At 43.1% G+C, this 18,009-nt stretch overlaps 1 protein-coding gene across 1 annotated transcript in view; it reads left to right on the top strand.

Moving 5' to 3' along the window:
- The first annotated feature begins 8,727 nt into the window (after positions 1-8,727).
- LOC144828286 (uncharacterized) overlaps positions 8,728-18,009 on the top strand; it is a 55,910-nt gene continuing 46,628 nt past the window's right edge. Inside the window, exon 1 of the mRNA XM_078686368.1 lies at positions 8,728-8,794. Coding sequence (XP_078542494.1) covers positions 8,743-8,794 — 52 coding nt within the window. The 5' untranslated portion in view covers positions 8,728-8,742. The remainder of the gene's footprint in view (positions 8,795-18,009) is intronic.

Below are 18,009 nucleotides of genomic sequence, written 5' to 3'. Positions count from 1 at the left end.
CTAGGCACAGGGCTGGCTGCACGCGAAATGGCGATTAAGGTTGGCAATCCTGGGCGGATGAAATGTCATCATTGCGGTGGTACTTGTGGTGTTACACAGTGGCAGTTGCAGCATCTGGAAAAAAAAGAAAATCAAACCTTGATTGTCCTTATCGTAGCATTAGAACGGTACGATAGAGAATATAGCAGGTGACAGTACACTAGAACAGTGCCACAATGTAGCCTAACAAATGGTAAAGTATTTAAAGTATAACTACTACTTGCGTTGAATTTCTTTGACATTGGCTACTATTACAAGAAATAGTACTGAAGGTGAAGGACACAGCAGCGTAATAATTTCATTTGCCACGTCTAGGAGGAGGATGTTCTTGATGACCAATCAAGTTGATGGCGCACATGAAAATCTGTTTTCATTTGCCAATAGTGACTCGGTGTCAAGCTGAGTAAGAATATATCCTCGGGTTCCTTCACCATCCTGTTGCTATGACCTTATCCTCCCCAGCAAGTGTGTGGAATTATTGCTGTCATTTAGTCACACATCAATCAAAACCACACAGCCCGGGGGAAGAGGGTTAGGGTTTGGAAAATGGATGGGAATGGGGGTTTTTGGGAAAGTTTTGTTGAGAGAAGAAAAAAAAAGCACAGCATGGACAAACAATAATTGAAGATAAACAAATCTTTGGGTACAAAGCTAACCATGAATCTTTTAAGTGACATAAAGGAAGTGCATGCACTACTGCATGCATGGTTACTGAAAAGTAACGAGTACTTTCGACAACCGTGAATGAAAGAATGCGACAGTACAGGGCTGCAGTAATAATTATGCGTTTTCACTTGCCTATCTCTGCACTCAGAGAAACACTTCGTACATTAAATTAGGTTTGAAAAATAGCAGAAGTAAAACCTATCCAATGGCTGTAGGGATGAATTTAGAAGCAGAGATCAAAGAAATGCAGAGTCACACTCATAGAAGTTCACAGCAATAACATTACTTAAAAGATAATTAGAAAAGAACGGATACTGTATCGGTATGTTGTTGTAGTTGTCCTGTTGAATTTGGGAAGTTGTAAGATGCATCCAACCATTCCTCTTATTAGCGGGACTCCTCCATTCCATCTGACGCTCCGTCCATCAATGTTGGTGACCAGAAGACACCCTGTCCACTGCCTGCCGGATGCTGAATTGCGGCTCGCTAATGTGAAGCCTGACTTCATCCTTTTTTTCCCATTGCACAGGCTGAAACCCGGCCTGTAATTATTGATGGAAAAACAGGAAGTGATATTAGAACACCACTGACAAATAAATATAAGGTATGTATGCTGTGTAGTGCAATAAGTCACACTTTGAGATTCCTAATAGACAGTACAATATTTTTGAAAGTGCCTACTCTGTCTGAGTCTCCTTTTGAAGGATAAATAAGTATGGGCGAATTAATTTAGCGGATCCTTCCCCTCAAGCTAGGTGTACTGTAAACTGTGTTTTAGAACAAAAGTAGACCTTCCCAGCAGTGTTCCTAGACCCTTACTAAACCCAGTCGCAAAAATGTAGAAGACCCTAAGAAGACCCCCAATCAGATCTCAAAAAACGAGGCCTAGTAGAAAATGGTGACAAAACGTACTTTGAAAGTAAAGTAGGCCCAAATCCCCCCTTACCCACAGTGGATTGTAATCAAACCACTTGCAAGCAAGCAAAAGTATCCATACCCAGCATCGCTCCAAGACTCGCAAACCCCCCCACAAACAGCCCCCCACCCAAACACATGCAATACAATACTGCTAACCCTAACGAGCCCTAAGTTAAGAATAGTGGCAAACGCTTTCTTTAACTAGGCCAAATCCCCCCTTTCCCACCATGGATTTTCTTCAAACCACTTGCAACCAAAATTACACATTTCCACGAGTGCTCTAAGACCCCAGAACTCACTTGCAAAATCTAGAACACCCCGAAACACATGCAACCCTGCTGCTAGTGCTAACCCTAACAAGCCCTAAGTTAATGTGCAAAAACGCTTTTCCTCATGGATTTTCTCCAAACCACTTTTATCCGGTACTATACCTTCCCAGCAATGGCCCCAGAGCCGCCAACCCAGGCGGAAACAAGTAGAAGACCCCCAAACAGCCAAAAAGCAAAACTACAAAAATGGGGACTTAGTAATTTTCCTGGCAAATTCCCAACATCACTCCACGCGCGCTCTGCAGCTTGGCCCTAACTCCCCTTTGCCACCACGGATTTTCTTCAAACCACTTGCAATGAAAAGTATCCATACCCAGCGTTGCTCAAAGACCCCACAACCCACCCACAAACACCAGGAAGCTCCCCAAACAGGCCCCCAAAAACGCTTTAGTGAGCGAAATGTCAGAAAATGCAAAAACGTTTTCCTCATGGATTTTCTCCAAAACACTTTTATCCGGTATTAGACCTTCCAAGCAATGCCCCAAGACCCGCCAACCCACCCGCAAAAAAGCACAACACCCCCAAACAGGCAAAAAGCAAAAATAGAAAATCTCATACTTAGAATAATTTTTTGGCCTTCTTTCAATTCTGTCCAAACGCGCTGTGCAGCAAGGTCATAACTCAACTTTTCCACCATGGATGTCCTGGAAAACAAATGCAATCAAAATTAGACTGTGCCAGCGTTGCTCCCAGACCCCAAAACCCACCCACAAACACCATGAACCCCCCCAAACAGGCCACCGAAAACATGATAGTGAGCAAAAATGCAAAAACTTTTTTTGCTCCGATTTTCTCCAAAACACTTTTATCCGATACTAGACCTTCCCAGCAATGGCCCCAGAGCCGTCAACCCAGGCGGAAACAAGTAGAAGACCCCCAAACAGCCAAAAAGCAAAAGTATTAAAATGGGGACAGTCATTTTTGGGGAAATTTCCAAAATCACTCCGCGCGCGCTCTGCAGCTAGGCCCTAACTCCCCTCTGCCTCCATTGATTTTCTTCAAACCTCTTGCGATCAAAACTATCCATACCCAGCAGTGCTCCCAGACCCCGAAACCCACCCACAAACACCAGGAAGCCCCCCAAACCGACCCCCGAAAACGCTACATTGAGCGAAATGTCAGAAAAAGCTAAAACTTTTTCCTCATGGATTTTGTCCAAACCAGTTTTAGCCGGTATTAGAGCTTCCCAGCAATGGCCCCAGATCCGTCTACCCAGGCGAAAACAAGTAGAAGACCCCAAACAGCCAAAAAGCAAAAGTACAAAAATGGGGACTGTCATTTTTGGGGAAATTTCCAAAATCACTCCGCGCGCGCTCTGCAGCTAGGCCCTAACTCCCCTCTGCCTCCATGGATTTTCTTCACACCTCTTGCTATCAAAACTATCCATACCCAGCAGTGCTCCCAGACCCCGAAACCCACCCACAAACACCAGGAAGCCCCCCAAACTGGCCCCCGAAAACGCTACATTGAGCGAAATGTCAGAAAAAGCTAAAACTTTTTCCTCATGGATTTTGTCCAAACCAGTTTTATCCGGTATAAGAGCTTCCCAGCAATGGCCCCAGAGCCGTCTACCCAGGCGAAAACAAGTAGAAGACCCCCAAACAGCCAAAAAGCAAAAGTACAAAAATGGGGACTTAGTCATCTTTGAAGAAATTTCCAAAATCACTCCGCGCGCGCTCTGCAGCTAGGCCCTAACTCCCCTCTGCCTCCATGGATTTTCTTCAAACCTCTTGCTATCAAAACTATCCATACCCAGCAGTGCTCCCAGACCCCGAAACCCACCCACAAACACCAGGAAGCCGCTACATTGAGCGAAATGTCAGAAAAAGCAGAAACTTTTTCCTCATGGATTTTGTCCAAACCAGTTTTATCCAGGATTAGAGCTTCTCAAGATGACCTCTCTGGCCTCCGGTACCATAGTTGGTACCAAGCTTACCACGACTAACTCAAACCGTACAAATGGTACAAATGGCTATGTTTTCCCTTGTTGGGCTAACACTAAAGAAGTCTCAAACTGCGGACTTCAAATATCTGTGGGGAGCGGAGGAGTCAATACTGGGAATGCTGCTAATGCCAGATGAACTGGAGGATGTGTGTTGCCGAAATTTAGTACGTTGTGCACTTACAGCACCACTAATTGAGGACATGGAGGTCGAGGTGGATGGAGGTCCCTTCCGGCGAGAAAATATGGAAGCTGTAGGTGGTGGTGTTGTTGTACTAGTTAACTGCATTCCTGGTGGTCCCATTTCCAAGTCGCCATTATCATCATCATGCTCAGCAGCATTTCGGGCTAGGGTGAAAATGTCTGTGTGCTGCATGCCCGCTGAGGCTGGAGTGATGCCTATGATGACTGCGTCGTCGTCGTGAGAGTCTTCATCAGCAGGAGTATACGCCACTTCTTGTTCAGCGTCATCATCACACTCCATAACTCTGAGACTTTCGGGGACCTTCCTTTTATGCTTAGTTACCTTTGTCAGATCATGGTGTGCCTCACTCTCAGACGGCTGTGGTGGTTCCCAAGTTTCATCCATATCATCAGAAGGAAGGGGGCTTGAAGAAGAAGTAGACACCATCCTTGATCTTTTCCTTGCTGGGGATCTGGAAGACAATGAATCATCAGGAGGAGTGGCTTCCTCATGCAATACCTCGGCTTGAATGTCGATTTCCTGATGAGCCCCTACTTCGGGAGGAACAACTATTGTGGGCACTTGTGCCGCTCCATGCACCTCTGCTTGCTCCTCTCCTTGCGCCGCCTCTCCTTCCACATGTACTTGGTCTTGTACTACTTGCACATGTGGTTGTTGTTGCGGCTGTGGTTGTTGAACACTCGTCAGATGAGTTACAACAACCTGTGTTGATTGAGGGATGCTGCTACTTTCTTGCGATGAGCCAATATCACTGGTCGATGGTGATTGAACAACTATACTGGCTGCCTCTGCAGCACTCAAGGGCTTGGACCTAAGTTGGCGTGGTGGTGGTGGCACTGAGCCCAATGGAGCGGAGGTGCTGCTCCCAGCTTGGTCCCCAGCAGACCCCGCTGCTGCTGCAGGCGTACTTTTTTTTCCCCAAAAAAATGTGGCGGTCGTCACACCAGTCTCCTTGGTAAGTGGCGCCACTTGATTCTTCTGCTCCTTACTGGCAACTTTCTTGCTAGAGGAGCTACGGGCAACTTTTTTTGGGGCCATCTTCTTTAGATGTCAGAACAGCAGGCCGCAGTTGCACAAGTTTCAGAGTTGTCTGTGGCCACACATGACGTTGTGCTGCAAACACCGCAGCAGGACTTCTTCCTGGCACTGATGAAGAACGATGAGGCTGATGATTCGTCTTTCTGCACCTAAAAGCAAACGAAGCCAGAGGAACATCAGTTAAATAAATGTTGCATATGTAGCGCTTCAATTAATAGTTTGCAAGTAAGCAATTTTATTATACCCACCCCCCAAAATGGAAAGACCAATAAAATGCACCACTGACAGAGTACCCCTGGGCATAATGGATGAAAGCATGGCAGACTGGGTGCAGGCCTATGACACAACAAAGCACACTGCCTGCCTTCAAAATGGCCCCTTGCACCCCAAGCACATGGCCAGGGCCTGTCTGTACCAGCACTCAAAATGGCCCCCACCCACATGGCCAGTCCCCATCAACAGTACACCCCAAAAAAACGAAAAACACACATAAATCACCACAATCCAATGCCATCCATGCCCTCCTTGATGTTTACATGAAAGAGACCCCACAGAAAGACTCAGTCCATGCACCACTGGGTACCCCTGGGCAAAAGGCCCCAACAGCAGCCATAAAAATCGAAAAAAACACAAAAATCAGCACAATCCCATACCATCAATGATGTTTAAATTCAAGACACCCCACAGAAAGAGTAGGCCCATGCACCACTCACTACCCCTGGGCATAATGGATGAAAGCTAGGCAAAATGGGTGCAGGCCTATGACACAACAAAGCACACTGCCTGCCTTCAAAATGGCCCCTTGCACCCCAAGCACATGGCCAGGGCCTGCCTGTACCAGCACTCAAAATGGCCACCACCCACATGGCCTACAGAAAGACTAGGCCCATGCACCACTCACTACCCCTGGACATAATGGATGAAAGCTAGGCAAAATGGGTGCAGGCCTCAGAACACTGCTTGTCTTCAAAATGGCCCCTTGCACCCCAAGCACATGGCCAGGGCCTGCCTGTACCAGTACTCAAAATGGCCCCCACCCACATGGCCAGTCCCCATCAACAGTACACCCCAAAAAAACGAAAAACACACAAAAATCAGCACAATCCAATGCCATCCATGATGTTTACATTAAAGAGACCCCACAGACAGACTCAGTCCATGCACCACTCACTACCCCTGGGCAAAAGGCCCCAACAGCAGCCCCAAAAATCGAAAAACACACAAAAATCAGCGCAATCCCATGCCATCCATGCCCTCAATGATGTTTAAATTCAAGAAGACACCCCACAGAAAGACTAGGCCCATGCACCACTCACTACCCCTGGGCATAATGGATGAAAGCTAGGCAAAATGGGTGCAGGCCTCAGAAAACTGCCTGTCTTCAAAATGGCCCCTTGCACCCCAAGCACATGGCCAGGGCCTGCCTGTACCAGCACTCAAAATGGCCCCCACCCACATGGCCAGTCCCCATCAACAGTACACCACAAAAAAACGAAAAACACACAAAAATCACCACAATCCAATGCCATCTATGCCCTCCATGATGTTCACATTAAAGAGACCCCACATAAAGACTCAGTCCATGCACCACTCGCTACCCCTGGGCAAAAGGCCCCCACAGCAGCCCCAAAAATCGAAAAACACACAAAAATCAGCACAATCGCATGCCATCCATGCCCTCAATGATGTTTAAATTCAACAAAACAGTTGTATCATGCACCCATAACTAACCCTGGTCCTACTGGATACTGTGGCTACCCACAATATATTTTATTTAATGTTCTGAAAAAGTTCCAAAATTGTAGTTGCAGCAACTGTAATGCCTCAAACAAACTTACTTGTGAAAGTTGATTTCTAATCCAAAAGGGATCCAAAGAAAGTCAAAAAGGCCTCAAATCCAAATATCCAGCAGCATCCACAAAAAGTAATCCTTCCAGGTCAAGATCCAAATGAAAGTGACCAGCACATGAAGAAAGCGCTGGGAGGAGCCTGCTGGACAGGAACAGGAAGTTGGAGACTGTGGGGCACTTCCTTCCTCCCCCCCCCCAAAAATGGACTCCTTGCAAAAAAAGTGCAGGCAAATGTCAACCTTAGGAGTTATTCTGATAAAAATAATAATTTTTAGAAGGTTGATGCTGCTTGCTGGTGGATTCTTGTGCAAAATTTCAAATTTTGAAATTTTGCGAGTGCGCATCTACGTATTCGCAATTGCGAACTCTCGCGATGCGTGCTGTGCAAGGTGGCAAGCCGCGATGACGTAATCGCGGTCGCCAAACTCCCGCGGGATCCCGCAGCAAGATCCAAAATGGCGCAGCACACGCAAAATATGGAGAAAAAACAACTCTGCAAACCCTGAATGACGGTAAGTGAACGCCGCGCGCCGCAAAATTGTATCACCAAGCAAAAAAATCCGCTGCGTGCGAATTTGCGGATTTTCAGCAAATTCGCGTGAGTTCGCGGATTGCTAATTTGCCGAAAATCCGCAAAATCTGTGAGCGGAATGGATTTTACGCCCATGCTTACTCTGCACTGTCCCTGTACTGCACTCTGTACTGTTCATGCACAGCCCTCAGTACTATTCCTGCTCAGCTCTCTGTACTGTTCCTGCACTGTCCTCTGTACTGTTCTTGCAAAGCCCCCTGCACTGCTCCTGCATTGCCCTTTGTACTGATCCTGCACAACCCTATGTACTGTTCCCACATAGCCCTCTGTACTGTTCCTGCACAGCCCTCTGCACTGTCCCTGTACTGCACTCTGTACTGTTCATGCACAGCCCTCAGTACTATTCCTGCTCAGCTCTCTGTACTGTTCTTGCACAACCCTCTGTACTGTTCTTGCACAGCCATCTGTACTATTCTTGCACTGCCCTCTGTACTGTTCACACACAGCTCTATGTACTGTTCCCACATAGCCCTCTGTACTGCTTCTGACCAGCCCTCTGTACTGTTCTTGCACAGCCGTCTGTACTGTTCTTGCACTGCTCTCTGTACTGTTCCTGCAGTGCCCTTTGTACTGTTCTTGCACAGTCCCCTGTACTGTTCCTGCACTGCCCTCTGTATTGTTCCTGCATACCACTATGTACTGATCCCGCAAAGCCCTCTGTACTGTTCATGTAAATCTATCTGTACTGCTCCTGTAGAGCCCTCTGTGCGGTCCCTGCACTGCAATCTGTACTGTTCTTGCACAGCCCTCTGTACTGTTCCTGCACAGCCCTCTGCACTGTTCCTACACTGCCCTCTGCACCGTCCCTGCACAGCACTTTCTACTGTTCCTGCACAGGTCTCTGTACTGTTCTTGCACTGCCCTCTTTACTGTTCCTGCACTGCCCTCTGTACAATTTTGATTTTGCTCAATAAATCTGCCTCACATCATGTTATACATTAATTTTAATGCACTTCTCAGGGATGATGCCAGCAATCAGAGAACTGCACCCAGTCACACAGAGAGGGTTCAGCCACATAATGTGTACAGAGCTCAGGTATCATGCACCCCACCCCTTCTGAGGCAGTATAAAAGGCACGTCCTGAGCATGAGATGTGCAGAAGACCCAGGCAAGTGATCCAGCAAAAAGACTCCATCACCCTACAGCTTACTCCCTTTGCACCATGAGGGCCATCCTTGCAGCTGTGGCCATGCTCCAGGCACTGATAACTGGAGGTAAGATGAGCGCGCCCTTTTACAGTCTTAATTATTTTGAGCTCAATTAAAGGTGCTTATAGATAAGAAGAAAGTAATGATCCGAACAGAGCTTACTTTTCTCCAGAAATTAGCTGTACTTTTAAATGTCCCCAGCTGACTCTATCTACTATCATACGATTGCCTTTTGTCCTTGTCTTTCCCTGTATGTTCCATTGTTTATCTGAGGTCTAGTCAACCTATAATTGCAAGGGAATCCCCCCGCACAAGCTGAAAATCTGGTGCCTTCATAGGCACACCCCCTTGGGTTGCTCAATGGTGGGCTATATGGAGAATTATTTGCAGAGACTTGTAATTAAATTCAATGTTTATTAAAGTGTTGGAACGCCAATGAGGTCCACTTAAAAGGATACATACCAATTATTACATAACATATAATAAAAATATGTGAAAACACATTAATGACAATCAGCTCTGAGTAAAAATGTTCAACATATAGCAATTTCAAGAAATAAAGTTTGGAATTAGCAGCCTACAAATTAAGGTAAAAGAGCATATTCTGAATTGGGCAAAGAACATTTAGAAAGCAATCGGATCATGTGCAAAAATACAATCGAAATTAAAAAATGCATTTTCAGCAAAGCATTATATGCAAAATAAAATCAAACTTCTATGTAAATTGAATTTTTAAAATTTGCAAAAAAACAATGAGCTAAAACTTAACCTATCCCACTTATGCAAAACCATTTAAAATAGTAGCCAAAACAATACAAAATACATTCGAAAAGAGAAGAGATTATTAAGACTACATATTAGGGCAAAGGCTCAGAGGTAACAGCCCATTTAAATAGATATACAATTAAAATATGTAAATAAATTTATTAAAAAAATGAATAATTTTACACAAACTGCTTCATTTTTTTGGGCTAAAGAGAAAATCGCAGGCTGAAGCTACATCCTTAACACCATTTTGTAAAAACATCGACCTCAGCCAGCGACGACGACTTAAGACCAGTGTTTTAAATGAACCAGGTTCTGAATGCTCAGTTCACAAAAATTACAAATGTTCCCATTTTTTGTGTTCTGCATCTTGTTCCCTGATCTAAGTTCCAGGTTAAATGTTTCTGGGAAAGTCTTGGGGAAGTTGCCCTGGCTATTATCGTTAATCTCTCTTTAGTATTACAGAACTCAATATCTCTTTTAAAAGAGAAATCACGATATAAGGAATATTTCCCCCCCCATACCACCAAAGATTTCTTGACACATGAAACCTCTTAGTGAGTAAGGGTCACTATTTTTTAACTGATATCCTCATCAAAAAACTCTAGAAACGCCTTGGATATAGGTGCTTATCAGTCCAAATTCCAATCTAATATCAGCTAATGGAACTAGCATATTAAAAATACACAATTTACGTAAAATCTGGCCTTCAATCCGATCTAAAAAACTGCAGTCCTTTACAGGGATTGATTCAGTAGCATAGAGCAAAGTTGATGGAATTTGTGCTTTAAAAACCGTCAACAGAAGTAAAAAATGCCTTCTACTCATTGCACTATAATAAATGCGCTGACCATTAGTGTGGGACATAGCTTTACAGGACTGTGTTCGATATGAAGTTTAGTCTTCGTATTGCTCGCTATTATTTTCCCTAAATTCAAATATGAATCAACCACCTCCAGCTTTTCAAGACAAATATGCCATTTGAAATGTCTTGATTTTCTACTTCTGTTACCTTTCATGATTAAAATGTTACATTTAGAGGCACTGATATTCAAGAAATGAGCCATTGTGTAATTCTGTAATGATATCAACTTTTTATTTAGCCCTACTATATCTTCTGCATAAAGGAGACATGCAAAAGGATGATTCTGGTAAATCTGCTAAATGTAAGGAAAATAGTAGCAGGGCTAATAAACAACCTTGTTTCAAACCATTTTCATACCTGACACCAAGTTTGAGAATGTAATGCAATAATTAAGGATAGCAGGGGAGCAGGCAATCCCATATTATGTAATTTCCTCTATAGTAACGACCGGTCTACCTTATCAAAGGGAGCTGAAAAATCTACGAAGGCCTGCATTTGACCTACTTGATAACGTGCATTTCTCCTCAATTAATTTCAGCATGGTGATGTTATCCAGGGTGGAATGATTTTTTTTAAAACCTGCTTGTTCTATAGGGAGGACCTTATTCTCCATGACCAATTCCGTGAGGTGATTGAGAATACTGTGTGCAAATATTTTCCCCACTGCATCTAATAAAGCTATTTGCCAGTAATTCTAGGGCCCTTTTTGTGCAGGGGGATAAAAATACTTTCAGACCATGACGGCAGTGACTTCCCCTGGGAGTAACAGAGATTAAACAGTGGGTCTAGGTACGTGGCACACAAGAGTGGTTGCTTTTTAATTACCGTCGTAGGGATTTCATCCGGACCCATTGCTCCCGAAGATCTAATTTTTTTTATAAATCCAACTACATCATTCAATGAGTGTACATAGTTGGATAAAGGACTTTCCAAGGGGTCAGGGGAGGTGGGGATGAAGCTGGAAGAATTAGAAATTGCTGATTAGAGTTCTACCAGATGGGATTTCCAGTCATCTTCTTTAATAGGAATTGGGAGAGATTTCACTCTTGTGCCACAGCAGTCAGCGATTACTTCCCAAAATTTCCAGGAGTTATTTTTTGAGGCCACCTTTTTTAGTTGCACCCATGCGCCATCTTACTTTATTTGTTTTAAGGGACATTTTTTCCTCTGTCTTTTCCTCTTTAATAGGTTTATTACTTTGTTTAATGGAAAAGTTCATGAACTGAGCCCTCACTAATTTATTAATTTCCCTATTTAAGGTGAGCATTAGAATGAAATGAGATCTCAGTTTAGTTGGAACATGTGATGATTTACTTATGTAGCCAAAGAACCTACAGAACGGGAAAAAGCTTCCAGAGCGTTAAATTGAGGAGAATCATGCTCGGGTTTTACTAAATGCTGCTGATCTTTTATCAGAGCTTTTAAATTTGCTTTTACTTTAGCTGTTTCCTGAGTATTCCAGTGAGTTCTATCATTTCTTGTATTCAACCCTACTGTGCTGCATTTAAAATTCCAGGGATCAACTTAGCACAGGTATAATTGAATTTGAAACTGATCAACATATGATCGTTAAGATCAGTTCCCAAAACTTCCATACTTTCGAGATTACAAAAGAAATCAGAGGAAACAATTAGATAATCTATAATAGATCTCCGAGTTGGGGCCTTATGAGTATAATTTGCTGTAATATCATTTTCTAACCTCCCTTTAGCAATTATAAGATCTAAGCTTCTCAGACCTTCAAGTAATATGGCACCCCTTTTATCTCTCCTGTTTTTATTCGGAAATTGAGCAGTGGGGATTTTTAGGGCCTCATTTCTTTCAGTGTTAGATAATACCCTTATACTATTTGAGGAAACTTTAGCATTCATATCACCTACTAACATTAAAGATCTACAATCTTCCCTTTCCAAAATAGAGGAAATAAAAACACATAGGTATATTAATAGGTGGGAATAAGATGCATCAGGAGGTCAATAGACGTTTATGATCAACAGAGAATTTAAGTGATCCTGGGTATCCATAAGATTTAATTTAATTGCCTAAATTAAGTTGGAATCCAGAAAATATTCTTTATAAGACCAACTAAAATTTGTACTAAGCACAATAGCAATATCTCCTTTAGCATGTCCTCTGTTCACATGAAGCGCAGGCCGTCTCAGCACTATATATTCTTCAGTAGACCAATCCATTGCGATACAGGTCTCTTGTAGACAAATTAAATCGGCATTCAAAAAAGGAGTTTATTTTTGCTGGAGCTTAGGCCGGCTGCATTCCAAGATATTACAGACATATCCCTGCTAGGAGGAATTCCCACATTTCAATCCTAGGGATCTATTTTTATTCAGCGCGCCTGCTACCCAACTCCTTTTCCTATCTTTCTCATCTATGGAAGGATCATACCGAGTCTTTAACTCTGTGAGTAACGAGACCCTCCTGCATAGGGAGACCTGCAATATGCTCTCTCTCTTTGAGTGAGGTAGGCCACTTTTGGCGCTTTTAGAATAAGTATTATACTTCTGAATTTGAACCACTTTTTTTAAAGCTAACTCCACTTCAACAATAAGAACATCAATGCCACAACAACGTAAATTATCGCTATGTAACATTATCAAATGGGAGATAGCTTTAGATGTAAATGTTACTCTTGCTCAGCTAGGATTATTATATTTTTGAACTTGAACCAAGGCAAGGTCATTGCTTCGGATCATTTGAAGGCCAGGGATTTCAGCAAAACATCCTAACTGAAAAGATCTATTCATAAATGGTTCATGGTCAAAAATAAATGACAAATCCAGGGAGTAACGGGCAGAAGGTAGAAGATTGATTTGGGAAGTTACCTCAGAATAATTCTCAGTAGTATTGTAAATGATGTTAATATCTACAGAGGAAGCAAATAATGAGGCATTAGGGTTCAAGATACTCTGAACAGTAGGGGGAATGCTTATATCAGAAACAAATGGCTCTTGGGAAAAATTAATTGGAGCGCTTAGGTTCAAAAGAGGTGAACAAGGTCCCAATATATTGGCTTCTACTAGTCCATCTTTCTTCTTCAAAACCTTTAAGTCGGAGACTATTGATATATTACGGATTACATATGGGTCGAATGCTTTGTCTTTTTTCCCTTTTTTCCTTCTTCTTCTTCTTACTGACGATGTCAGTTTTATTCTTGGTATCTTTTTCTTTGAAAGAAGAGCAGCCAGCATTTAGGTCTTTACTATAGGATGCTCAGGAGGTTATACACCTGCTTTTAGAAAAATAGGAAAAAGTTTACTATTTTTACATAAATTACCCTTTTTTTCTTGTGCGAGAGATGTAAATACTTCCCCTGGTGCCAGACTCACAGGATTAAAAGGTTCTTGAAGAGTGGAGGAGTGTAGTTTACCAAATGTATCTTCATTTTCTTTCAATTTCAATCTGTTTTTCCTACTACAAAAAAGGCTTACCAGCCTGAACACCAAAGCCCCGCCCTTTAGCAAGATGAGGAGAGCTTATATGAGTAGGGTGAAGCTGGTTGAAGTTATCCTCCAAAATTGAAGGGGGGGGGGAAGGCCCCGTCCCAATATTAGGCTCACGTGGGGAAAGTAGGCCAACTTTACTGGGCGACAGGCTTTGCTCAGAAACTATAAACTTAGTCAGGGCCAAAAGAGAATCCAGAATTGAGTCGGAATTATTTGCTGATTTCTCCATTAGTGCTAATATAGAAGACAGCAATCTTTCCAAAAAGAGTAATGAATCCGACATGCATTTTTGACTCTGGATTATGAATTGAAGGATGAAAATGCAGGGATCAATCAGGTGTAATCGAACCCTGTGCTTGTTCTACTGGGTGTACTAATGAACAGCAGCATTTGAACTGGACGACCCTGAGAAGGAACACAAGTGTTAAAGGACAGGGAATTAGATGGAATTAGATTCCTGGACAACTCTAGATTAAGTGCGTGGATCAATTTGGAGGTCTGATTTAAATTGATATTGAGGTCAGGAAGATCAGGGAGCATAAAGTCTTCCAGTATGGCTTCTCCAACTTTTGGGACTGAATAAAATACCCCTTCAAATTGAGAGAGTTCATTTGTAAGAGAGTGGATGTTTAAGTTTGCCAGCAAAGAGTCAGTTTCCCTAATATCTAAGTGTTTCGAGATCCCTAGACCGAAATCCTCCAATTTTGGGAAACAGATTAATAGATACTACTAGTGATGATTTTCCAGGAAATACTTTAGCCTCAGCAAGTGCTTCTCGAGTAGACTCCAACATCCCTGTTGAATTTAAGCTTATTTCTTTTTTTGAAAAAAAGGAAGAGATTGTATTGAAACTTTTCAAAATATTTATTTGTTATGAGTTGTTTCTTAAAAGGTTAGCTTTAGTTTTTTTTAACACTGTTGTATATAAAGCACCCTACCAGAGCTCAGTTTCTTTCAGTCATGTCTTGGTCCTTACAGCGTCGGACCTTTAGCGGTCTGCCGATGCACCCAGAAAGGTAAAGGTATAGCTCCTATTTGCTGATGAACCATGCGCTGCTCATTCAACACCGGGCACCGATTGAGGCCGCTACTGAGAGATTGGTACGGGCAATCATAAACTATCTCAAGCTGGCCAATCGTGGCTCCCAGGGTTTCCAAAGGCTGTATCATAGGGCACCTATGCTAGACCCCTGAGGTTCACTGTCAGAATCCTCTGTCACCTCCAGGCTTCCAAACTATCTTTCTTACTCTGGGCAGTCAAGCAATTGCTCAGCTCAGCTCAGCTGAACTCTGCGTACTCCGTACTCGTCTGGTGCCATGCACCGATTCCTGCTGCGTTGTACACATTTTTTTGCGGCTCCTATCTCGCCAGATGTAACCAGAGGGAGCCAGCCAGTGGGCGTGGTAAGCTATCCCCCGCGCCGGACCGCTCACTGAGAATCCAGACTCCAATGGCCTCAGGAAGGTGGGGAACAGATCGGGGGAAGGGGAACAGGTCGGGGGCCCCAGCCCGGGTTCACCGCCTGCGGTCTTACCGGTAGTGCGGTGATGCTCTCCACTCCCCGCTCTGTTCCTCCACTCTCTACTCTCTGCTCACCAGCTCGCCAGCTCATTCACAAGAATCCTGCTGTGAACTGGGAACCGGCTGCAGGAGCAGGAACATCGCAGAAAAGCTGCCAAGAAATAACAGGCAGATGCGAGAGCCAGCCACGGCAATCTGGGGATTCAAATCACTCTGCTTTGCCTTCCTCTCCGGCTCTCAACTCGCACCCAGGGACGGGAGTACAGAAGAACTGTGAAGCACCGGCCACCGGGATGCACCGGCTACCGGGTTGTTCTACCGCCGCTGCCAAATTACGGCACTGTCGAGGCACTTGTTGTGGCTTCTGACCATGGGTCTTCTGCGGCTGCCACCGCAAGTTGCTGCACGCCTGCTCAGGCACTGCTTGAGGAAAAGCATGGACTGGAAGCAACAGGGCTACTATCCAGTGACCTGTAGTATTTAGAGGAGGGTGCCTACCTTCACCTGGGTGCTTGTCTGAGGCTCTGCTTGGCTGGACCTTGCTAAATGTTTGACTCCTGTACCCTAAGACTTGTCTCCCTGTGACAATGCAGTCAGATATGGTTTCAAACATTGAAACAGGTGCAGGATTGAGGGTAATCACCTTCAGAGCACCTGGTTTCACAGATTCTATAAGTTGATCACAAAATTATATTTTCCTGATAGCTAGTAGTGTGGACAAGCAGGGGGATAGTTCAACCAGCTATTGTATAGGCCATCTGTGCTTGCAATGTCATAACACAGGTGGAAATAAATGTTTCCCATTCTTCTTTCCACAGTCCTCTCCCAGGCAGTTCATAATTCCTAACTTCTTCCTCCATCTCAGGTGGTTTGATGCTGAGATTGTGTCAGGTTGGAAGTGGTAGGACCATTCAGCCATTGCTGATAATTCTGAATGGAGAACTATAATTGGCTCATGTTTCCCCCAGGAAGTTACGTCAAAGTGACCCAACTTCTAAGGATTTTCTTGGGGTAGAATCGTTCCTATTGTCTCATTTAGCCCAGTGGGGAAATTATAAAATCTTTTCCTGTATTTATTCTTCATAGCAAACATCCTCGTAATGATGGTCGATATTGACATGTAGTTGGGAACAAAATCTACCCCAACACGTCTAATTTGTTCCTTGACTTGAGCTCCACCAAACATGAGACTTGTGTCCCACCTCAAGGTCATAGTGTATGAAAAAGGTTATTCAAAGGCAGATGTAATATGGAGGTCCTGAGTTTAGAGTCTTTATCTGTGTGTGCTATTACTTTGAAAACCAGATGAGCTAAGAATGTGAAATGTTTCCTAGCTGCACGGTAATTGAGCTCTGAATTTTATGTCTGAAAAAGAGTTATAGGGAAACACAATCTTGCTGGTGCAACCCATTCCACAGAGCATCACATGTGTACTGCAATTTGATTTTTTATAGAACTTCTTACAAAAGTTAGTAATTTAGGGCCACATTAATTAAGCTAAGGAATAGCGATTCAATAATAGCAATTTTTAAGGAATAACTATTCCTTAGGCATTGAGGTTTCACTAAAATATTAGCGATTCCTACATATTCCTTAATTACGAATCGCAAATTGCAATTCACATGTGGTTCACACACATGCCCTAAGGGCATGTGTGTTCACCACATTGCACTTTGGAGAATGCATTTTTGTGCATTTCTCAAAGGAATCGCAACTTACCATCAATTTTTAGTTGATGGTAATCTGTGATTTCAATTTGCAAAAACACAATTTCTGAATGCATGATGCACAGCAATTAAGGAATCACAATTTGCGATTCCATAACTGCATTCACAAAATAGGTAACCACAAAAATGGCCATTACCTGTTTTGCGAATGCCTTTGGGCTTGATGCATCGCAAATAGTATTTTACCGGTCACAAACGGGCCGATTCTGTGAATTGGCCCATTTGCAACCAGTAAAATGCTTAATGCACGTGCCCCTTAAGTCTTAATTAGGATATCATGTTGAAAACAGTTTAGCAATCCTTCCTACTGGAAGCATACTCATCTAAATGCAAGTTACATGTTAGGTGTAAATGAGAAAGATTTTAACTTCACTCCAGTAGTTTAGTTAGAAAATCGGCAGCTATGATGAAACTAGCTACATTTAGTTGCTTTTTTAAGCCCAACATTTGTGACTTAGGCTTGGTCAGCAAGTTTGAATCACAGAAAAGGTCAGAAGTTCATGAAGAAAAAGAACCCAACTATAGTATATATAGTAAAGCTTTTGCTGAGTGGTCTCTCTAGATTATTCACATATCAAGGATTCCTATTTTTTCTGCTATTATGACTATGTGCATTGTGCATCAATGCCACAATATGTGTTCTTAAAACTGTGATGCAAAATGGCTTGATATCATTGACTGTACAGTAAGTAGGTTGACCCATAAAAAAAACATTGTCATTGAACTTAAATGTCATATGAAGGTTGCAGTATTTATTACATGACATGACATGTCATATAATTGTCATCTGACATAGTTTTTCTCTCCTCCAATCATTTCCATCTTTGCTTCTGAGTTTAAATGCACAGCACTCATACAGATGTGTAATATCTTTCATCTATGTCTAACCATGGATATTTTGTACAGGAAGGGTAGCTTTCCAGTACAAAACCCATGCTAGA

The sequence above is a fragment of the Lissotriton helveticus genome, chromosome 4_1, assembly GCF_964261635.1.
Source record: "Lissotriton helveticus chromosome 4_1, aLisHel1.1, whole genome shotgun sequence".
In the NCBI taxonomy this organism is placed as follows: Eukaryota; Metazoa; Chordata; class Amphibia; order Caudata; family Salamandridae; genus Lissotriton; species Lissotriton helveticus.
Note: the sequence above shows the minus strand (reverse complement) of the source record. Positions and strands in the feature narration are given on the sequence as shown.